At 40.1% G+C, this 23425-nt stretch overlaps 1 protein-coding gene across 4 annotated transcripts in view; it reads left to right on the forward strand.

Annotated features, from left to right (window-relative positions):
• The window catches only part of grid2 (glutamate receptor, ionotropic, delta 2), a 713868-nt gene that overhangs the window by 663346 nt on the left and 27097 nt on the right, over positions 1-23425 (forward strand). For all 4 annotated transcript variants that reach the window (XR_007449482.1, XM_049577883.1, XM_049577882.1 and 1 more), the window contains exon 14: positions 12167-12333. Coding sequence is in view for 3 of the 4 variants with exons in the window: in XM_049577883.1 (XP_049433840.1) it covers positions 12167-12333 (167 nt within the window). In the remaining variant the exon portion in view is untranslated. The remainder of the gene's footprint in view (positions 1-12166; positions 12334-23425) is intronic.

Genomic DNA, 23425 nt, shown 5'->3' on the forward strand with positions numbered 1-23425 from the left:
GTACAGTATGGTTAAGTTATGGTGAAGGTTAGGTAAAGTATACTTGGCTTGATATTAAAAAAAAAATTGATTGTTGATGTGAAACATGTGCCAGTAATGATGTTATTTATGGCAGTGCTTCCAAACTGGTGGGTCATCTTCCAAAAGTGGGTTGTGGGTCCTTTTTGAATGGACTGCAAGTGACTCACGAACAAGTTTGTTAAAAGCACTCTTTATTTTTAAGTACAGTGAATTTTGGGCACAGTTTTTATTTTGAAGAGCCATTTCCTGCTGTAGAGAGAGTGGAAAACAGCCAGCTACTTGACAGAAACAGCAAACTACCTTAACAACATGGGCAAACACAAGTATGCTGTCTAACTTTGCAGTTCCAGAGCATTGAAATCATTGGCCCACTAATTGAGACTAACAATTCAGTCCTTGTAAAACCATGTTTTGGATCTGCTATTAAATGTGTTATCTCATATTTTGAGCTTTAACTTGACCTGACCTACATTTTCTAATGTCATAATTGTTGTTTTTGCATAACATTACACTAATAAGACTTAGGCCATGTCCACACAGAGATGAGATTAGGTGTATCTGCAAAGGTTTTTTTATCGTATAGATCTTTGGTAAACACGGAACCAGCGTTTAGGAGCCCAAATACGCCAACTTTTGGAACCGGGTCCCAGATTCTTCAGTGAAACAATCTGAAGACGCCACCTTCGCGTTTCGGTATTTACAACACAGTACGCCTCTTTTCTGAAGCGATGACACCATAACCCCACCTCTCCCTTAACCCGCATGCGCTAGTCAACATTCTCCTGCAGTTTTGCAATCAAGCGTGACCCTAAGTAGCAGCTTTACCTCGTCTCGAGTTTTATGCGCACGCTCCATTTCTTATTCTCGTTGTTTGGTGTACTTTGTGGCAGTGTTGCAGTGCCACTTACAGACCTTGCATATATACTACAGCGTTTTCAGTGGCTTCATGTTTCATGCTTGAGACGCTTACGTGTTTATGGAAAATTTTTAAAAAACGAAATCGGTTCTGTCTTCGTGTGGATATGGCCTTAATTATTCAAAGGTGTACTATGCAGGATTGTTGATTACTGTAAGTAAATACGCTTGCCAGTGAAAGTGAGAGGAAAAGCCAAGTCCAGATTCACTTTTGTTTGGCGTTTGACCTTGCTATATTTGCATTTTTTTGACATGGTATCTTGGATGCCTGCTGCTTACAGTCTGGCACCTGGTCACTACTTTCTTATTAATTAGTGGGTCATAAGAGACTTCTGTTTGAGTCTATACACTTGAAAATATCCTGCGTAGTATATCTTTTAATAACAACTAAAAGGCAATCAATGATGCTGCTGGCTTTTGTTTACTGTTGCCCCTGGGAGAAAATGTCCCTGCAGGGGCTGCCGTGCTGCATGGTAATACCATATCCTCGGTCTGGTGTGTTGCTGCTGACAGTGTAGAATGATCAGTCCTTGTTGTTGTTGACATATTATGAGCAAAAACAAAATCCGGCAACGCCATGGCTGAGCATTTCCACTTTCGAACTGCAGTGTACCAACAACAGTCTCACAAACACAGATTCAGGCAGCCAGGGTTTCATCATATATCTAAGACACTAATCTCATCAACTTGAGGGGTGGTGCTTTTTATATCGTTAGCCTGATTCTATAGCAAAATGAGGGGTATCACAAGAGAAGCCAGATGTTGCTGTGTCAGCCACTGCCAGTTGCAAGCTAACGAGAAACAACATAAACAAATAACCAACTACACTTACCATTCTGATGGGCCTACGTCTGCTAGTTGCTGATTTTGGCGCACAATAGACTCCTCAACAGAGCGTGGCTCTGACTGAGACTCAAACATGTAAGGCTGAATCTCTACAATGGTTTTTCCAGCGCTGATACCTACCATCTTAATGTGCACTGTTCTTTCACCAGTTAACCTAGCCAACGCATTCTCACTCTGACCTCGTCACATATTGACGTTTGGTGATGGACTTTCCACGTCCAGATATGGCGTGCAAGGTACCCTGGGTGCGTTGGTTGTTGACGTTCTGGGACATCGTATCAAGTTCTGCTGCATTGTCTTCTTTCAAAATACACCTCCGTTTTCACAGGAAATTAAAAGTTTACATATATTATCTTTCAAAATAAACGCACTATGTTGCTACAGTACCACAAATTGACTTTTTTTTTTTCCCCTTCAACAACAACAAACACACATGGTTGGGTTTAGGCTTTAGAGTCTTATGGGACGCAAACACCGTCCTCTCAGGTAAAATTTGGTGTTTGTTGGACCCATCCTCCACCCCTACCGCCCACCCCAGGTGGACTTTCGCTGCCTTATCTTTCATTCTTGTCCCGCCACGTTTCTCCCTGATGCCACCGGACACCATTAAACTGTAACAGCAACCGGCCAAGTATCATGCCAGCCTTAAAGGACGCCTTTTTTCGGTGGTATCTGACACCGCAAGTCACTGCTCAAGCGCCGGATTTCGACAACTTCAAGTGAGACCGGGCTCACCTAGCACAAACATTGGTGTTGGGCAGGTCACAAAGCCAGATGCAGGATTTCTCAATGTGGAAGAAAGAGTAGATCTGCTTCCAGCCCCTTTTCAGAGTGCCTTTTTTGTGGGAAATCAAGTAAAACAAAACACTAATCATAGCAGAGTAATTTTAATACTTTAAAATGTGTCCAGAGGGGACTTTAATTATTTAAGTGCCTTTCTTTGTCTTTGTTTTGTTATTTCTGCATTGATTGTGTCACACTGTAGTTGCTTCAGATGCTGTTGTACAACATGTTAACATTCTGGTCACAACCCAGTCAGTTTTGTTCCATAATATTTTCAACCACTCATTATAAATAATGGCAGAAAATGATGAATAATTAGTTTCTTTTCAGCTGTTCCCTATTTCCTGTTTCCTGCCTCTTCGCCTGGGAAAAAAAAAAAAAATTTTTTCGAGCTGCAGCAAAAATAGCTGCGGCTCATGGTTCAGTGGTGTTATGTCTTCATTAAATGAGCTCCACCATCAACAAAACCCTTTAAAACTGATCAACGTGAACATAAACAACAAAAGAGCAACAGCATTAAATTCATTTTCTCTCCTCCCATGTAGGGAGGGATCGAAATTAAAAATTGGTGTGAGCAGTTGGAAAACAGAGGATGGAACAGGTAGAGAGACGCTGGGACGGTTTTAATTTAGTGATTATGGATCTTATTGGGTTTTCTGACACATTCATGAGAGAGAAAAACAAGGTCCAATGCAATGATTAGGATTCAATAGTGGATGTTTGGTGTGTGTGTGTGTGTGTGTGTGTGTGTGTGTGTGTGTGTGTGTGTGTGACTATGATTGTTGCCAGCGTGTTTGTCAGTGTTTCTGAGGAAAATAGCTTCTGATAATTACCCTGGCACAACTAGAGTCACAACCCTGGACATGGAACAGAAGTAACAGTGTGTGCATGTGTACAGTGTGTATGTGTGTGTGTGTGTGTGTGTGTTATGTGAGGGACATATTTAAGATGCAGCAATTAAGTGTAGAGTGAGTAAGCCAAGTGTTGCTTGCATATACGTAAATACTGCATATGCATGATAACCTAATCTCACAGTACAGCCTTTTGCGAGCAGGTTAAAACCTCAGCCTGAACACATTTAATGAAGAGTTCACTTGAGAAAAGGCTTACAAATACAACCACAGTTATTCCCCGCAGGACTTTGAAGCATTTGATAGCAACTCTAAAACGCACCTACAAATAGAGGTGCTAAAAAGTTCTCTGGTTGTTAACTAACGAGAGAAGGCGAGCACAATAACTCATCTCTTGTCCCCCATTTGTATGATGATAGGAGGTTTGTACGAAACTCTAAAATATGCTATTTAAAATACCGTGCTAACGTAGCCCACTGGTGGGCTGTGTTCACAAAGAGTCCTTTTGGATTTGTTGATTGAGGCTTTTGTTTGAGGGTTGAGCACAACGGTGCAGTGAAAGACAAGCTGTTCTCTTCTATTGTTGGACATCTCCTCCTCTGAGAAATAGCTTCCATTTTTAGATTTGATCAAGGCACCAGATGCAATAGCCGGCTATTGAGCAGGAAGAAAAGTGTATTTGTTTGAAAATCCTTCATCTCAAAAAGTTTTCGAGAATGTTATTTTGCAGGTTGACCTTAAAGAAACTCATAGCCAGAGCTATTAATGTTGTTTTCTGTGCATTGCTTCCATAGCAGAGAGGACTTTTTGTGATATACTGCACAAAGATTACAAAATAGCAAGAACATATTAAGTAAGAAATATATAACAAAACACGTAGAGACAGAAGGCGATACAAATTACTAGAATGTGTGGAATTACTTGCACTTCTACCTTTAAAAATGCAGATGACGTTGCTTAATATGTGTTGCATATCATATATAATATAAGGATGTTATGTTCAGACACATTGGTATCTACAAATAACTGTTACATATATGAGGGAAAGCTTATGGACGTTTGAGCATGGTGTTAATCTGTGATATTTTTAGCTTGTTCTCCATGTCCTTACAGCTACTCGACCACAAAAACAGTGACCCCTGAAACATCTTAATGCATGCAATCACTAATTCACTGTCTGTACCATGTTTATGTTTGCACTGGCGATGCCAAGTAAAACAGCAAAAAACAACCCAGCCTCCCCCACTTCTCTTGCAGCTGTGTTTACCTCCATCTATTCACACTGTACCAGCACAAAACTCCCTGGAGTGATTGCAGAGTCTGGTGTTTTCTCCTGCAGCCAAATCTCAGTCACTATTTTTACATGTTCAGAACCAACCTGTTTAAAAGTAACCTGCTTCTGTACTGATGCATATTTATACAGGAACAGTTCGACTTGCTGTAATGCCGCATACTGTACAGAATTCAGGTCATACATGTACTTTACTCCAGAATTTCAATAGTTAGTGAGACTCCAAACGTCGAGCAACTAACTTTTGGGTTTTATTTTCATCTTTAGTAAGGTATTAAAGCTACTCTGATCTGGACCTATTATGCTCATTTTCAGGTTCATACTAATACTTTGGGTTTCACCAGGCCTTCAACATGTTTACATGCTTTGAAACAGTGGTTCCCAACTGGTCCGGCCACAAGGTCCAGATTTCTCCTTAGTCATTAGTTCAAGGTCCACACAGTTTAAAATATTCAGCGTCATACTTGCATTCGTCAGTCGACATGTCATCAAGCTAGTTCACGGTCTCTATTAAGTAGCTGCTCTATAGCAGAAAACAGCACTTCAAAATAAAAGCTATGTGCTGGATATTCACTGTACTTCAGAATAAAGTGTGTTTTTTACAACCTTGAGACATTTACAAGTCACTTGCGATCCATTCAGAGTGGACCTGCGACCCACTTTTGGACCACAACCCACCAGTTGGGAACAACTGTTTACAGAAGACTTTTATTTTCCTCAAACTGTCTGTGCTGGAACACCTTTATTCACCCTCTGTCTAAAAGGTTTCGATTTTGCATCTGTCTCTTTAAGCTCCCACTTCAAATAAGCCCAGTCTGCTCTGAATGGTCAGCATTCCCAGGTCTTCTGCATCTTGGCCTCTCTGTACCATCAGTACAGCCAGGTGAATGACTGTAAGAATAGCAGCACTTTCTGCTATGAAAAAACACCAGTCAAAGCCTCTAAACACAACCAGACATTTTCTGGCAGGAATATGATCCAAAATCGATGTGAAATTTACAACATATGCAACCAGGTTTACATGTTTTTCAGACTTTAGCATGTAGTTTCATATAGCAGTGTAGGCTACATATTGTAAACACTTCCAGTTGCATTGCCTGGAGCAGGTAACATTAAAGAGCATGGCTCAGCAACCTTTATTATCAAAAGAGACATTTTTGGGCAAAAAAATGTTTGTTTGTTTGTTTTTTAAATCTGTCTGGAGCTGCAATACATATTTGTGCCTCATGCTGACAGCAACACAGACCGTTTAATTTTGATTAGCCTATTACCATTCCTAATAGGTCTAAATAAGCATTCATTAATATTTTACAACAATGTAGCTACTCTGCAGTGGGCTGTTCATGATTGTTTGGTACTTACACTTTGCAGCGTTTGTGGTGACAGCAAACATCTGTCTACTCACAACGAAAGTCTCAATTTTCCTCCAAGACATTTTCTTTTTTGGATTTGGAATCAGTAGCTAGCCTCACAATGGTGACTCAAGACTAGCTATCGCTATTGACATTCTGCAGATTTTCGGAAAAGGCAGGAGGCTGTAGACTATGACACACATATTTGCTTAGATGTTTTTTGCTCCACATTTATACAACTAGAAAATGTAAGAATCACTTAAGGGCTACAAAAATGATAAATTAAAATGTTTAAAAAAATAACTCTTGTTCATGTCCATATCATTTTTTGTCAAAGCCACAGGGAGCCACATGTGGCTCCTGAGCTGCAGGTTGCCTTGCCCCTGTCTGCTTGTTTCTAAAGTAGAAAAAACATTGGAAACAGAATCTTCAGACGTTATCCCTGTGAGGACAGGGACATTTGATTGGTCAGAATTTCCATGCAGGAAAAATCCAGGAAGTAAACAAAACGCTGAAGAAGAGTACACTTGCAAGATAAATGCGACACTTTCTAATGTCACAATGGAGGGACAACTACGCAGGTTGATTTTAGCGCTGCTCATCATACTATATTTTTTGCATGGTTTATTTTAGTCAAACCATACAGTTTGAAAACGAGGTGCGGCTCCAACTAGAAAACAATGTTTTGCGCTGAATGTGCATATTAAGGCAGTACAGGAGGAGGAGGACTGTAACATGCTCATGTTTAACCCAAACAATGTGTCATGTGACTGCAGCTGGTTCGGATCGAGGTGGGAACACGTTCTTGCCACAAACGAACCACAACAGAGTTCTCTTGTAACCAGACTGAGACCACCTCTTCAAGAAGGTCTCGTTCAGGTTGTTTTGGTGCTGTGTCCACACCTGCCCAAACGAACCGCACTTAGTGGGCAAACAAACTTAAGTTTGACTGAACTGAACCAAACAGGGCAGGTGTGAGAGCACCCATACTCTAGCATTTGTTTGTTATTTTTCTCAGCTGCTATGAAAATGAGGTCCTACTTCCATGACTTCAGCATGAGGCAATGTATTTCTGTGTCAACAAAAGCATGCCAGAGAACACCATTTGTTATTGCTACTGGGATCATGAATTCTTCCCCAGAATTTTGAAAGGCCTCTGTTTAAAAAGGCAGGAGGTAGCCGGTGGAAGCATCTTGCAGCTCTTTCTTTCACTGGTTTAAAGGTATATTTTATTCTGAGGAATATTAGTTTAAGTGGAAACATGGTGACTCAATCACTGGGTGTCAAAGGTGCATGTAAACAGTTTAAGACCTTAATTGGAGCCCATTGCCGGGTTACGCTACGCATGCAAATGTGGTTTGTGAAGCATATAAAGCTGCCTTGCCTAGATAATCCCACTGAGTCCTTAACAAACTATAGAGCTCATCTATCTTGTTTGCCAGTGACCTTACATTTCCTCTAGCAACAGATAGAATGTAGAGTTTAAGTGTCTACCTCTTTTCCTCAGCGCTGCTCTCTTTCCTCTCCATCTTTTGAACCTCGGCAGGCTGCAGACCTCGGGGATGTGAGCTCTGAGTGTCAGACACTTGAAAAGCAGTCGTATTGTTGATAAGTCGGAAAAGAAGTACCGTGAAAAAAAAAAAAAAAAAAAAAAGGGAGCGACAAAACAAAGTACGAGTACATTTAACATGCTCTGAGAAGTGGGCATATAAAGAGAATAATAAAGGCTTTCCCGCACTGCTCCGGCCCATAAACGTGTTTTTCGGCTCCAAAGTTCTCAGCGGTAAGAAAGTTGCAAATCTTTTCATGTGAGCTGCTTAGATAATCACCATCAGAGGGAAGGACTGACCTTCAACATATCACTTTTATGCTGCCCCCACGATCATGATTTTGTCTCGAGTAATTAATCAGACTTGAGCCAATATTAAACTGATGCTTTGCATGTAGAGCACTTGTTCTGATACATCAAATAAAGTGCTCCCTATTCATAGACACATTGTCTTTGTTTATGAAACGCAGCTGCAGGCAAGAGCATTTCCCTTCACAGGCGCCAACATAATTTTCATTGTAGGGATAATTCCTTTTTATGTGATTTTGTGCTATGTTGGCGTTGCTATAATTATTATTTTATCGAGTCTAGTTTAATTGGATTAAAGCTTTGAGAAGACACACTGCGCTCAAAGAAATTTTATTGTGATGGAAACACTGGTACATTCGAACTGATCTTTAAGCCAAATGACCTCATGTGAGGTCCCGAACTCATGGCTGAAAAAGTTCACATCCCTTACATTCTGTGCTGCTCATTTTAAAAACGAACTTAGTGAAACTGAAAGAGACTTTATAGCAGGAATAACAAAATTCAGGCAACAACCTTGAAGCCTGACGCATTTAACCATTTCTCACCCGTATTCTCTTTTACCCATAGTATTTTAGGCCAGTGGTGTTTGTAAGCATGTGCAGTACTCCCTCCACTCCCACTCGTTCTTACCATCCCATTTGTCACTTTACACAGACTGTGTTTGATACTTTTTTGTGGTATTCTTCATGTGATCTTGCTCTTTTTTTTCCACTTCGGTCATTAAAGAGTATCTATGAGAGTCCAGGTTATTTTCTTTCACCATTTAGCTTCCTGGAAAATGGCTCACAAGTCAGTATAAACACATTAATTCCACTCTGTCCTTGCTACTGAAAAGCATCAACACACAAGGGCTTTTAAATCCTTACAAACATGTTCCTTTTTTTTTTTTTTTTTTTTTTGTCATTGTGTTCTTCCCCTTAAGCGCCTGCCATGATTCAATTGAAAGTTAGAGTGTTACCTCAACACTGAAATTCAAAGGACAGAACTGCAAGTTGTCATCACTCTAAACTTTACTGACATATCTTTTATAATACTGGGACTTTTTAACTACCAAATTTATTTTATTGGTGTTTTCTGATGCCGTTAAAGAGTTTGTTTACATCAGTTTTTGTAAACACGGCAGTAAAATGGGCCTTTAATTATATCTGACAGGCACAAGCCTGGAGGGGATCATGTGTTTGGTCAATTGTGTGTATGTGTGTCTGCATCTGTTTGTCCGCAGGTAATCTTGCATATTATTGGACCGATCAGCCTAATATTTTGTGTGCATATTTATGATTATATGCTCAAAGACCTCTTGTGGTTGATTCACGGTGTTGAAAACCTGTTTTATTGACTGCTTTACGCCGTCATTTACTGCCGACTCGTCACTCATCTTATCAGTCTTTTGGGGCCACAAGTCCTCAGCAAAATCACAAAGAGCAAAACAAAAGGCATTTCAGGAAACATTTTTGTCATCTTTGCTGCCATCGTCGTTGTAATGAGGCCAGGAGGGACAATTCCACCAGGCACAGCCATTCTGCATGCACTGTCTAAAATGGCCACAATCTGCACTTTACTAAGTCCACTTCTGGAGTTTATTATATGTTAATATGAATGCTGATTTTCTGTCAAGGCAAACTCTCACATTTGACCAAAACTTTTCTCTAAACTTTGCCAAGAAGTTCAAAGTGTATTTCTTGTCCCTGACAGGGAAGTTGGTCTGAAACCAGGATTCATAAAAAACACATTCATACAAGAGATAGTTTACAGAGTGGTTCAGAGGGAGGTTCTACAGCGTCCAGGTCAAAATTAAAAGTAAACAATTCAGGCAATCTGTGCACATTAGTAGTCCGTGCCAATTGGCCGCCCGTATCATCACTAGAACCCCCTCCTTAGATCATATCACTCCTGTTCTCCAGCAGCTTCACTGGCTTCCTGTTGAATATCGCCTCCATTACAAGATTCTGCTTCTCACCTTTGAGGCCCTTCATAATCAAGCTCCTTCCTACCTGTCTGAACTCCTTCATATTTACACACCCTCATGTACGCTTAGATCCTCTTCTGCAATCCAACTCACATCATCACCTGCCCACTTGACCACCATGGCTTCTAGAGCCCTCAGCTGTTCTGCCCTCCGCCTCTGGATCTCTCTCCCCCACGACATTTGCTATATTGACTCCCTTCCACTTTAAAATCGTGTCTGAAAACGCACCTTTTCAAGCTGCCATATTGGGTCTGATTAAATGGAGACATACATATGAACAGATGATGATTTTATACCTAATATTTCTAATTTATATTATTTGTCTAGTCACTGTAACTTTGTAGAAATGATTTTATAATCTATGGAGACATTGCTGCTTGTTTTTGTTTTTTTATTAACTGTGTCTTGTAAGGTGTCCTTGAGCGCTTTGAAAGGCGACTATAAATAAATAAATAACTAAACAAAATGCATTAATTAGCAGTCTACAAACAACTATTGTTTTTCACTTTTCTCCAGAGGGGTAGTGCATATTGTACAGACATTTTTTTTAATACTTAGCATGTAAAGTGTCTGAATTCAAACTGAGCATGACTGTGGTCATGAGATCAGTGAGATTAGCACAGCTTTGTTGTGTTTTTAGTGTGGCTGACCTCAGAGGTCACTACATACTGTGCATGATAATTCTCTTCAGACCTTTTCATCCAAATAACGAGAAAAAAAGGTGTCCTTAATGTACAATAGTGGGCTGTTGAAACAGATTTTTTACTAATTTCCTTTCCACAAAGCCTATAATCTTTCCAATTCAAAAGCAATAATGAAAAGCCATAAAATTATTCTTCAAAGTAATAAAGTGCTCTTTCCACTCTTTTTAAGGTTGTAAAGAGTAGAATGAGCCATTCTGATGCCCTGCAGTGAATTATTGCGCACACACATGAACACACACACACACAAACACACACACACACACACTTCAGAGGACTACAGAGTGTGAAATTACCCAATCAGAGGGTCTTGTCGGTTCTCAGACATTAGTCATCACACATAGGCCAACTGAGGTGACACACACACACATACACACAAGCCCACATAGTGAAGACAGAGGGGTTTGAAAATTTTATAAAGCTCCATTAAAGTTAATGACACACCACATCCAAAATAATATGTTAGAAGAAAAGTGTGTGCGCGCCTGTGTTTATGTGTGTGTCTGTTCAAGTGAATTGTCAGAAGAGATGTCAGGATGTGAATATCACAGCCAGGTTGTTTATTCTCCACTTTTCATTTTCCTGTGAAAATAAAGATTTATTGAATGTTAACGAGGAGCCTTGTTAACAACAGGCACCTTAACTTCAATGAACCAAGCTGTGATTCTCACCTTGAGTCCCTTTGACCTTCTGTTTTTTCTCAAGCTGCAAGCAAACACTTAACACGCACCTACAGTTTGCCCACACGTACACATACTAAACAAGGACGTGCACATAAACATATAAAATATATCCAAGACATGCCCACATAGGGTGCAATAAAGATGAGTCAACAAGCCATTAACACTTGTGCACAGAGTCTAGAGGGAATGTTAAACAGTAAAGTTGCTGTGCTGTCAAGTTTGTTGTCCTACAGTATAAGGAGTGTGATGTTGGTGCATGTTTGGACTAAAAATACTGATAGACCATGGTTTTAAATAATCTGTGTGCGGGGGTGAGTTAGACCACCTCTACAGTCCCTGTTCTGAATGTACTTAATCATGATTCAGCTCGACCACCATGACACACAGGAGGAGAGGGTCTAAAGAATATTTCTTAATGGGTCAAGGATAAGCTAAACTGCTATTAAAAGCTACACTCAACCACTCTTACAGGTATATGTGATGAAGTTTAACCTAGACACCGAATCAAAGACTGTAATGTACTGTTATTAAATAACAGGCTACATATCGAGACTGTGGAAAGTGCAGAAACAGGCTCTGTAAACAGACATTTGACCCAAGAAAAGGAATAAAATGCACAGTAAATAGAGGCATGTGAAATGTTTCTGCAAGTAAAAGTCTGCTCCAACAAATATATAGGTCAATAAGTGGTAAAATATGCCGCCACCTATGTTTGTTGTTGTTTTACAAAAGTAATTGACACTTTTAGATAGGTCAGTTTTCTAGAGGGCAAGCTAGAAGCCCGTCAAGGACCTCTCGACGAATCTTCTCACTAACTCAACAAGAACTTTGTTGTTGGTTGGAACATGAGGTAAAGATCCACCTTTCCAAATGTTGTAAGTGTCTTTTTTTTCTTTCAGGTGAAGTACGGGCGATTTGGCTTTGTGTGGGATGCAGCAGTGCTGGAGTATGTTGCTAATAATGACGAAGACTGCTCATTCTACACTGTCAGCAGCAACGCACCAGACCGGGGATATGGTATTGCCATGCAGCACGGCAGCCCCTACAGGGACATTTTCTCCCAACGGTAAGAGTCATATCAGTGAACAACAGTCAGCAGCATCATTGATTGCATTTTAGTTGTTAATAAAAGATATACTATGCAGGATTTTCCTAAACAGGGCTGCCCCCGACTAAGAACTCTCCTAGTCAACCAATAGTCGTCATTTAGGGCCGTTAGTCGACTAGTCGCCCGCATGTTTATGATATTGATTTAATTATTAAAAGACATATTTTGGGCGGGGCAACACAATGGTTTGAGTTGAAGGTGTGAAAAAGAAAAGTATCAGTAACATTGTTAACACTGTGCTACATTACAGAGAAATACAAAACCGTACTAATGAACCTTCATTAATATAGGCCTATATTTTATCTACAAGTGCACGTCACACACTGAGCGAGCTGCCTGTTAATGACGCTGTCTGCAAAGCAGTAATGATTGTGCTAAGTGGCTAATGGGCATGTAGCTACTGACATGTTTCAGATGATACGTCATGTTGACCAATGAAGATGAATTTACATATCACCTTGGGTTCGTCCTTCACCTTCTCAAAATGATCCCACAATTTCCTGCCCAACATGTTGTTAACTAGCCTGTGTAATAACCGCAGGTACCAGCCCTGTAGATTAGTGGACCATACATATGCAACCTGAAATCCTGAGAGCAGAGCAGATCTTCTTCCAGGTGCTGTTTATCAGTGTGTTGGCCTATCATCCGTGGGGCAGATGTAAACCTCTGGTAGCCCTGCACTAACGTGATCAACTTTTCCGTTTTATCAGACTGAATATTTACAGAAGAAGGGAAAGATATCTGTCGGCTTTCTATCGGCAGGCATCAAAGAGACATTGCGCTGAAAAACCGCAAATATAGCAAGGTGAAAGGCCAAATGAGGGTGAATCTGGGGTTGACCATTATTTTCACATTTCGCTGCATGTTTACCGACAGTAACTGACAATCCTGCATAGTATACTATTAAAGGACAGGTTTGACATGCACATTGATGGGGCTGCCATTTTTGTTCCACCTCTGTTTATCTCAGTCATAGTGTCTTCAGTTTTAGATTAAGAAATACCCCCTACTTTTGAGAAGAGTTTAGAAAGAAATGCATTCACATATATTCTCCTACTACAGGAGAGGTCATGAAAGTTTTTACTGCTCAAAATTCATTTCAGCCAAAATAAAAAGTGGCCACTCCCATAAAGTTTGCCCCCATCCCGTTTGAGAAATCTACTCTGTAGGTCAGACCCCAAGTAAATAGCCGATTAAGTTGTACATCTATCTTCCAGAGGTAAGAGGCAAACGGCACTTTCACAACTTTTCTGCAGCTAACTTGCTTAACCTCGGCGTGAACTATATGCTCACTCTGAAGTTAAACAACTCTGACAACACGGCCGCACAAATATGTCAACAATAGACAGTGTAGATGTGTCAAAGCTGATCCCAACTGTTTACTGTGTTGCTGGAGCAGGCAGAGGGGTTTTTGTGCTGTCAAAGTATGTCATGGACCAGGGAAGTAACGGAATTCATTCATTTATTCATTCATTCACTATTTATCTGGTCCCTTATGGCCATTAGGAAGCTAGGTGATGTCTGCAGACACCACACAAAGGTCATTCATTCATCTCCTCTCTGCTGCTGAGCTGCTGAGCTGCTGTTTGTGCTGTGCTTCTAAGATGCCGAGTGTCTGTGTTTGTTTGCTTGCATTCATTTTTAATGCAGTGCTGCGATATAAGCCACATCACCAGATTGCAGGTTCGGTCATATGAGGTGAAGTGTTTCTATTGAGGCCACATAAGGATTCCTTACATCCCAACAGACAGTCGTGTTTATTTGTGAGCGAGCATGAGATCACGTCAAGAGGAGGGAAAAACAAAAATGTCTAATGCTTTCATTAAGCTGTCGTATTTTATATTATGTAAAATAGTCTGTCAGTGTTGGTTTAAGTGTGTGTGTGTGTGTGTGTGCGTGTGTGTGTGTGTGGTGGAGACACATTTTATGAGCACGGGCCAAAATGTGTGAGCTTTACAGAGTGTGTGAGTGACTAGGCCTGTCTGTTTATAGCTCCATATCCGGTGGAGCGTTGCGCTTCAGAATATTGCCTATCATGGCTGTTATTAAAATAAACAAGCAATTAATTGACAGGCCATGTTTTCAATTCCCTCCTATTATTTCGGGGGCAATGTCACACTCTCGGGAAGACAGTTTCAAACAGTTTACTCGCACTGGTCCCAATGGTTCTAACAAAAACAGACACAAAAATTATCAGGAGAAAAAAATAATCACAGAGGTATAATTGTTTTGTTTTTCTTTGCTTTGATTTTGTCATATTTTTTTTTCATCCTGACATTCTGAATTATGCAGATTAATGCAGCACAAAGAGGAGGTTAACAGGAATTGTATTAGCAGTCCGTGCCCCGACGCCACGGAGAGAAATGTTTCCCTCGGCTTGATTATCTTTCATGGTCTGGTCATGACAAGTCTGCAGACTTGATGATTACCGCTGGATTTGTGTTGACTGATGCACCTCCATTTGGTCATAACAAAATAACACTGCTGGGTTATTTGGTATTTTTCCTCGTAGTAACTAGACCACCAACTGCAATTGAACACAATCACCTTCAATACAAGTGATTAAATTGTAGATTACATCAGAGTTGACACTGCAAAGATTTCCTTGATCATCACAGTTATTGTTGAACACTGGCACTGAGTGTTACTTGTAGATGAGAGGATTTTCATACTTTGACGGTTGGAAAAAATCGGGGGTTGCTACATTTTTAAGCAGTGAATCACAATATTCGTCCACAGGAACGAGCCCAGAATGCTGTAACGGCACCTTTCCAAAAATACTGAAGGGAAATGTTGTGGAACTTGTACAAGCCTGAGTGTCATTAAGTGCACCGTATGACACAGGCTGCAGTGTCTACAAAAGTGATATAGGCATGATTTTGCTCTCATCAGTGGATTGTTGTGTGGCTCTTATCCACTTAAAGAGGATTTCTAAAGCAGAAACACACAGTGCAGGGGGGACGGGGCAAACGCCAGCCAAAAACCACTACAATAATGGCAGGAATTACATAAGCAGCCAGCATCTGCTAAGCCTGCCTCATGTTTTCAGATGCCAGTACAGGCATATGTGTCAGACACCACAGCCTCAGTGTAAAGATACTGTAGCTCTCCTGTATCGGTATATTCTGTCAGGCATTTTCTTTTGTCTTTGTACAAGTGATGTTTCATGTCTTGACATGACATGACAGAGAAAAAAATATTGACTACAGCCTCAGGCTTTTCTGTCTGTGTTTTAGAAGAACATATTCCGTATCAAGATCAGTGCGAGGCTTTTGATTCAGTCTATCACAACATTTTGTCAGATAAGTTGCTTTTCATGGGTTTGGATTCTTCTTAAATGGTAAGTTCGGTGTTTTTCGACGTGGACTCTGTTTCCCTATGTTTTTGTGACTGAGTGATTAATGGGAACAACATTTTTAAAAAAAAATATTGGTCCAATATTGCGTGAGATCAGCTGGCAGCCGTAAAACAGTTTGCAGTGTAACCATTCGGGGCACGTTTGTCAGTTTACATCCACTAAAAGCCACTGACAGGCTCAGATTATTATTATAGTATCTGACCATATTATGGAAGGGATCCCAAGAGAGATAATTCTTTTTTTAAGTGTAAGATCTATATTGTTTAACCAGAGACAGTCCAAAATCACTATCACCAAACCCACCTGACTCCATATAGATAAACAGTAATGTCATCATCATAACACACACTTTATTCAGTCACAGAAACAAAATGAAACTCACATTTTGGTTCATCTTTCCACTGTTCCAACACTCACCAGCTTGGATTTGGTTGAATAAAACCCTTAATTTGACCAGTTAGACCTGAAATACGTTTAATCCATACCCGATAAAATGATTAAAATGGAGTCTGGTTGGTTTCATAATGCGATTTTAGGCCTTTTTCTGGTTAAACAAAAAGGGTCTCACTCTTAAACAAAAAGGTCTGTCTCTGTAGGGATGCTTTCCACAAATTGTCAGTCATTTCAAATAATATTCTGGGCCTGTCAGTGGCAAAAACACATACTTTTAGTGGACGTAAATTGACGGTACGAACATGCCCCAAGTGGTTACATTGCCAACACATTCTCACTCAGACATATTGACGTTTTGGTCACGGACTTTCCACATCCACATACGACGTGCAAGGTACCCTGGGTGCGTTGATTGTTGACCTTCTGGGACACCATGTCAAGTTCTGCCTGTTACATGCATTGTCTTCTTTCAAAATACGCTTCAGCTTTCACAGGAAATTTAGCGTTTACATAAATAGTCTTTCTAAATAAACAAACTGCGTCAGTGCAGCACTGCGAATTGATGCACACAACACATGGTTGGGTTTAGACAACAAAAGCATGTGGTTAGGTATAGTTAAAAACAACAGGGTTTGGATTTAGAATTTTACGGGACACGAACACTACTCTCTTTGGTGAAGGTCGGTGTTTGTTTGACCCATCTACCATCCTTTCTTGCTGCCCCACTCAGGCTTTCGCCGCCTTAAGTTTCAACCTTATCTGGGTGCATTTCACCCCGACGCCACTGGGCACCATTAAACTATAACGGCAACTGGCTGCGTATCATTCCGATGTTAGAGGACGTCTTTTTATGTCGGGTTCTGATGCTGCAAGTCACCGGGCCTGTTTCACCGCTGCTGGCAGTTGCGGTCTCGCCCAATACTGGACAAATTTCAAAAACTGCCATTCCCATTAGTCATGTAGACACTAAAATAATGGAAAATAGGGTCCAGTTTTAAAAATACAAAACCTACCTTTTAAAGTTGTTTTTAGCTTAGCTTTCCGGCAGAGATGAGACTGTTCTTGCCATTGTTTATAGATTAAGTGCTTAGAAAGGTGTGCCACAAGGTTCAATATTGGGTCTCCATCTGTTTACTTTCTACATTCATAATATTAAATTTACAACTCTCAAGTATGCTGAGGATGCTATCTTGTTTTCTCCTACTCTCGCACTCACTTCTATACATGCCGTCAGTGATAATCTGCTTGATATAGTGCAATGTTGTAAACACATAGGAATTATTTTTGATAACAGATTGTGAAACTCATTGCTCATATATTAGAAATTCTAATTACATTCTTTCACTGAGGCAGAGTGTTCTCCTTGGGAAACAGAAAAAAATACTATCCATTAAATTATCTATGCTGGATTTATGCATTTATTTATTCTAACGCAATTTCAAGTTAGATGCTCGTCCCTCTGAGGGACTTTAAAGTTTTACTTGCTGATGTTTTTAATGATATTTTTGATTGTTTTAATTTATGTGTCAGTGCATGTGTGTGTGATGTCTCTATGTCCATAATTAGTTTTTGGGTCTCTTTTGCAAAAGAGATCTTGATCTCAATGAAATGTCCTCAGTCAATAAATCTTGATAACAAGAAAAGTAAGAGAAAATTAAATACGATAAGAGATCAGAAACATCTGAGCTGGTACATAAATATACCAGTGATCGATAAAGATCCTAATAGTCAGTGATTGTGTGGTATAATTGAAGAGGGAATCTGCAACTTCAGAGGAGTACTTACTACTTTATGTGTGTGTGTGAATCAGTTAGAGTGTGCATTCTGCATACTTGGGGAGTGTTTACTATCTGCAGGTCCCTGGAGGTAATAAGACAGATGAAAAAGAATTTATTTGCTTTGACACTTAGGAGAGAAAGAAATAAGGGCAGTGTCTGTAGAGATAGACAGACTGCTACAACTCCATCGTTTTCAACCACTTTGTTTGTTTGGAAGAAGCCATTGCCAGAGTGCAAGTGCTGCACCACTTCAGGATTGTGTTTCTGTGTGTGTGTGTGTGTGTGTGTGTGTGTGTGTGTGTGTGTGTGTGTGTGTTTGTCAGCGCTATAGAACAAATAATGTGCAACTGTGTACGTGTTTGCATGTGTGTGGGCGCTGCTGTTCTGTGATTGATGGAGACAGCCTGCAGATTTACCAGAGTCAGAAAACAGTAGCGTAAAGGGCTAGTCCGCTAATTTAAATTGACAGCTACTGACAAGTTGTTTTGAAGTGCTGAAGGGGCAAGATTGTGGAAAAAAATAAGCCCTCTCTCTCAGGCATATATTATTTCTGTCTGCGAGTGTCTTGGGGCATTGATGTGAGCATTTAAACTAGAAGATTTAATCCATAGCAGATGGACATCTCGAGGGTGCCGCAGTCCAAGAAGATAAGCTGCGGGGCCAGACATTTTATTGTGCTTATTGAGCACAATTACGTTTTACATTTTGATTGCAAGATAGATGAGGTGCCTCTTAGTGTGTGGTTATGGTCAGGACTGCAGAATTTCGATCTTGACTTCATCTTCAGTGCAACAAATTCAATGAAAATTGATGATAAATGTCAGTAAGAATAAAGAGAAAGAGAAAATTAATTATATGCTCATGAGTATGATATCAGGGTCGTGCTTTCATAAAAGTCTTTCTTTCCAATTAAGGCACACAAACAAAGAGCACCACCTCTACTATATGAATTTTATTGTAGTCACACCCCTTGTTACATAGCATCACAACACATAACAATGATACATTCATACTGTTGTTTTATGACCTGGCTGCAGGCAAGTGTTCATCAGTGGCCTTAGGGCTGATAGTTGTGCTTCTAAAATAAGGCGATGGTACGCTTTATTTCTGTAGGGACAGTTGGAGTGCTGGATGGCACGCCTGAGGGGGCAAATGACGTACACAGCAGCGACAAATCATTGCCACAATCACGGACACATCACACCTCCGAGACCACGGGTTAGATTGTTGTGGTGAGCACGCACCAGAGGCTGGCTTAATTCTGTACAAATGACATTACTCTGTTAGCAGTGGCTTGTAATTATCCTGACCTGGGTTGTATGAATGTAACCGCAGTGGAGGGAAAAAAATGCCCATCAGCTCTGATTGCCTCGCCAAATGAGACAGCTGTGAGGGATTGGAACTTTTTGAGGGCTCAAGTGGTTTGTTTATTTCTTATCTTGGAAGGAAACACATGTTCTTTCACATAAAGAGGATGGAGAAATTTTGCCACAAGATGTTAAAACTGGATCAGAGAGGACTTGATAAAGTTGATCATTTCATATAGTGGTGTGACAGTGTAAAAGGGGGTCATTTGCTTCTGAACCCAGCTAATGTGCCTCCCGTGCTGCTAAGATATCCTCTAGCAAGGGCAGCGGGTGTGCATATGCGTGTAAGTGATAACTGTTAACATTATTTATTTTTCTCTTCTCCCGTCCTAATATCTTTGGTGCAGACTTGCCTTTATTTCAGTCTTAAATCCAGTAATCCATGCATCCTCTCTATAATTCCCTCCACATCCTCAGCTCTTTCATGCATTTATTTCATATCCTATCCAGACGATAAATTAAAGTCCAACCACAGTAAGCTATGTGTCACTAATATGAAAGTAGTCCTCTACTAAAAGTTGTTTTAAGTGATATTAAAGGGCTCCAGGTCCCAGTGAATACAAAGTAAACTGTATATGACTCATATAAACAGTTTGTTTGTGATGCTTTCAGTGTTCCAGCAAGCTTTTATCTCTGCAGCACTCATGACAATAAAATTGTCAGCAATAGTTAAAAAAAAATGTTGATGGACTGACTTGTGAAAGTTGGGTTATTGCAAACCTTGAAGTGGAATTTAATGAATCGCATAGTGGAGTTTTTCTTCTGAAATGTATATGATAGAGATAAACCAAATTGCACCATTGAAGGACACATATAAATGGCTTTTAAAGCTGCCTTAGCCCATGTAAATCTTACGTTTTAGTCCCAGCAGAAGGGTTGTAAACAGAGACTGCAGAGGAGGTTATAATACCTGCTCCAATGCTGTTAACTCTCTGTCACAGTTGTCTTGGGCGTTTTAGGAGAACCACTTTGATAGTGTTACTGTGGTGTCTCAACAGCGGTCAATACAGTAAATGTAATGTTCTGACAGAAAATCTCTCTCTATTTGCCCTTGTAATTAGCCAATAAAGAGCCCAATTTCACCTGGATCTTTAAAAAAAATCAGCACAGCTCTTTTTAAGGAAGTTTACTCAGTGTTGTTGTACCTCCAAGACTGTAGAGAGAAAACAATCATCCCCACAGATACCAACAGATGACATAATTAGCAACTAAAATCAGGCCAGTAGATCAAGACCTTCAATGATTAAAGGGGATACTTTGCTGATTTTCAACCAGCTTTGTATCATAATGTAACCCTCTTTTCTTGATTGTTGGTGTTCCCCAGTTCCTCCAGGCTGTGGCTAATAATCGGGAAACAACATTTTGTTTCTTCCTCTTTGTTTAAGTTTTACAACACAGCAAGATAGTACTAACACATTCCAACTTAGGAGTACAGCAACATCGCTTTACTCAGTACTCTCTCTTGTGTATCACTCATACCTGTCCCCACAAAATCAGGGCAGGTAGGAACAAATTAGCTCATAACCAAGGGAACACAATGACTCTACTTAAACACCACACATGAAAGCAGAAATGTGCAAAGTACTATAAGAGACAATGAAATAATAATTTACCAGTATCTCAGTAATGCTTAATCTGTTACTTAAATGTAAATAATGTACCCATTAATAAATAACACAGTAACTTAAGTAATAAAACACAAAAATATATTGTGTGCATTAAATCATCAAGTGGATTATCGCTGGCTCAAGGGCTCGAACTACAGATTATACCTCCACATTTTCGTATGCCTACGAATTATTGACGAGTATTGACAGAGAGACAGGCCCCTTACTCTTTCTCTCTCAAACAATGACCTAACTCTGGTTGAAAAATAAAAGTACACACTGCTGATCAAATATAAACCAAGATTCTCTGACTGTATTGCCTGTTTCTGGCCTTCAGAAACATATTTTAGTACACTGTTTGGCTGTATTACGAGAATTTGTGAGCAAGAAGCGGGTGCTTTTATAGTGTAAAAACAGAGGCTGAAAATACTGAGATCTAATGGAACAGCTGGGCAGTGCGGATCAAATATGAACCAAGATCCTGTTACTGCGTTGCCTATTTTTCACCTTAAATGTCTTCGGGAGCATATTTTATCTTACTGTTTAGCTGTAATTTGAGATTGTCTCTTTCTGTGTCAAACAACCTAGCTGTCATTACGTCACCAACCAGTGGGAGAATTTATTGGTCCAGTGTGGTGCAGTGCATCGTGATAGTTGTAGGCTTTCTACCTCTTGAGCAAAGGCAAATGCCACAATTCTTTGTCACTGTTTTCTCTTGTCATGTGGCACTAACTTCAAAAGTATTTGCACCTTTCTACTGCACAGACAGCCTAGTTTTCAAGAAAACACTTTTTTCAGATCAAATCAAGTTTATTTCTACAGCACATTTAAAAACAACCACAGCTGACCAAGGTGCTGTACAAAATAAAAGAATGACACACAAATATATGGCAATATAAGATGTACACAAAAATTAAACAGAAAAAGAACAGTAAGAAAAATAACATACGTAAATAAAAGATTATAAAATACTAAAATATTAAAACCACTGCAAACAACCAAAGGCCATTGAGAACATGTACATTTTTTGTTTACCTTTAGCTGGATTCGGACATGTTCCTCTGCCTGTTGCTGCTCCCTCTCTTTCCTCGTCCACTCTTCAATTTCAATGAGCTCTGCCTCCATGTACGTCCGTGTACTCTGTGTTCAAATAAATACGGGCAGTCATCAAATTCAAATGGCTCATCCAGATCCAGTTGGTCAAAATCGTGTAAAAATTCGGACGTTTGTTGTGGCAAGTCAAAATACTCTCCCAGAGAGTGGAAGTCTGGGTCTGCAGTCTCACGTCTCGCAAGGTTCTTCTTCTTTGGTGTTTTACGACAGTTGGTCTCACGAGATTTGAGTTGTTGCAGGAAGTTACCGCTGAAGCAAGCTTACAAACACGAGGAGTTACTCTGTATGGAGTAGTCATGGCTGAACTTGTACCCGATTTTGACCAACTAGATCTGGATGAGCCTACAAAAGTAGATCGGAAAATAGGACCCAGGTTGGAAAAACATTAGTTCCCCTTTAAGATTTGTCTTAAAAGTGTCAGTGGATGGGGAGTATTTGATTGAGGGGGTAAGGCTATTCCACAGCTTTGGTGCAGACAGTTAAAAGACATCGTTCTGAAGATCTAAGAGGTGAGCTGAGCCTTGCTTTTTAAGTTAGTAATTTATCACATTTGGCCAGTGATAACAGAGCAGCACTCACTGACCGTCAGAGTGGAGCTTGATGGCTTGCAGTTTTTAAAACACTTGTGTCAATGTTACTGCGGTTAATTTTTCCAGCAAATCAAGAGTTGCCTAGAGCAGCTTTAGCTTGCTAACATAACATAGTTTTTAATACTGTAAGAATAACAAAAGTCCTGGATCCTCAGTAGAAATAAACACATTTGACTGAGAAAAGTTTCACTAAGTTCAAAACCCACTGAGTTTTAGCTTCACTTGCTGTTCAGCTCTCCCAATCGAGCAAGGAACATATTGACTTGAGTATTGGCTTTTTTTTTTTTCTTCAGCTTTTTCTCCTCTATGTCTGTTTCTCTCTTTCTTATTGATTCATGTATTGTATTGACCATTTCTATTTTATACTATAACACCCAACCCAGATTTCCATGTTGATCCCATGGGAAGGAAAAAAGACCACAATAAAAGCAGAGTAGGAAAGAGATGCTTGCGTAAAACACAACAGGTAACAACTGCAACAATTTATTGTGCTTTCTGAAACCAGAGACCTTCAAAATCAGCTCTTAGATTTAAGATATAAAGGTCCAGTGTATGATTTAGGGGGATTTATTGGCAGAAATGCAATATATTAAGTATGTGTTCTTTAGTATATAATCAAAGGTTGTGCTTTCGTTGCCTTAGAATGAGCTGTTTATCTACATGGAGAGCGGGGCCCTGTACACAGAGTCTGCCATGTTGCACTGCCATGTTTTTACAGTAGCCCAGAAGGGACAAACGCTCTAGATAGCGCCAGACAGTCCCCGGATCTCCGGGTGCTGGCAGTGGCACGGGAGCAGCCCCTCTACAACAAGCGCAACATCATCAGGAAAACACTGATTTTTAA

Source organism: Epinephelus fuscoguttatus, linkage group LG6 (assembly GCF_011397635.1).
Source record: "Epinephelus fuscoguttatus linkage group LG6, E.fuscoguttatus.final_Chr_v1".
In the NCBI taxonomy this organism is placed as follows: domain Eukaryota; kingdom Metazoa; phylum Chordata; class Actinopteri; order Perciformes; family Serranidae; genus Epinephelus; species Epinephelus fuscoguttatus.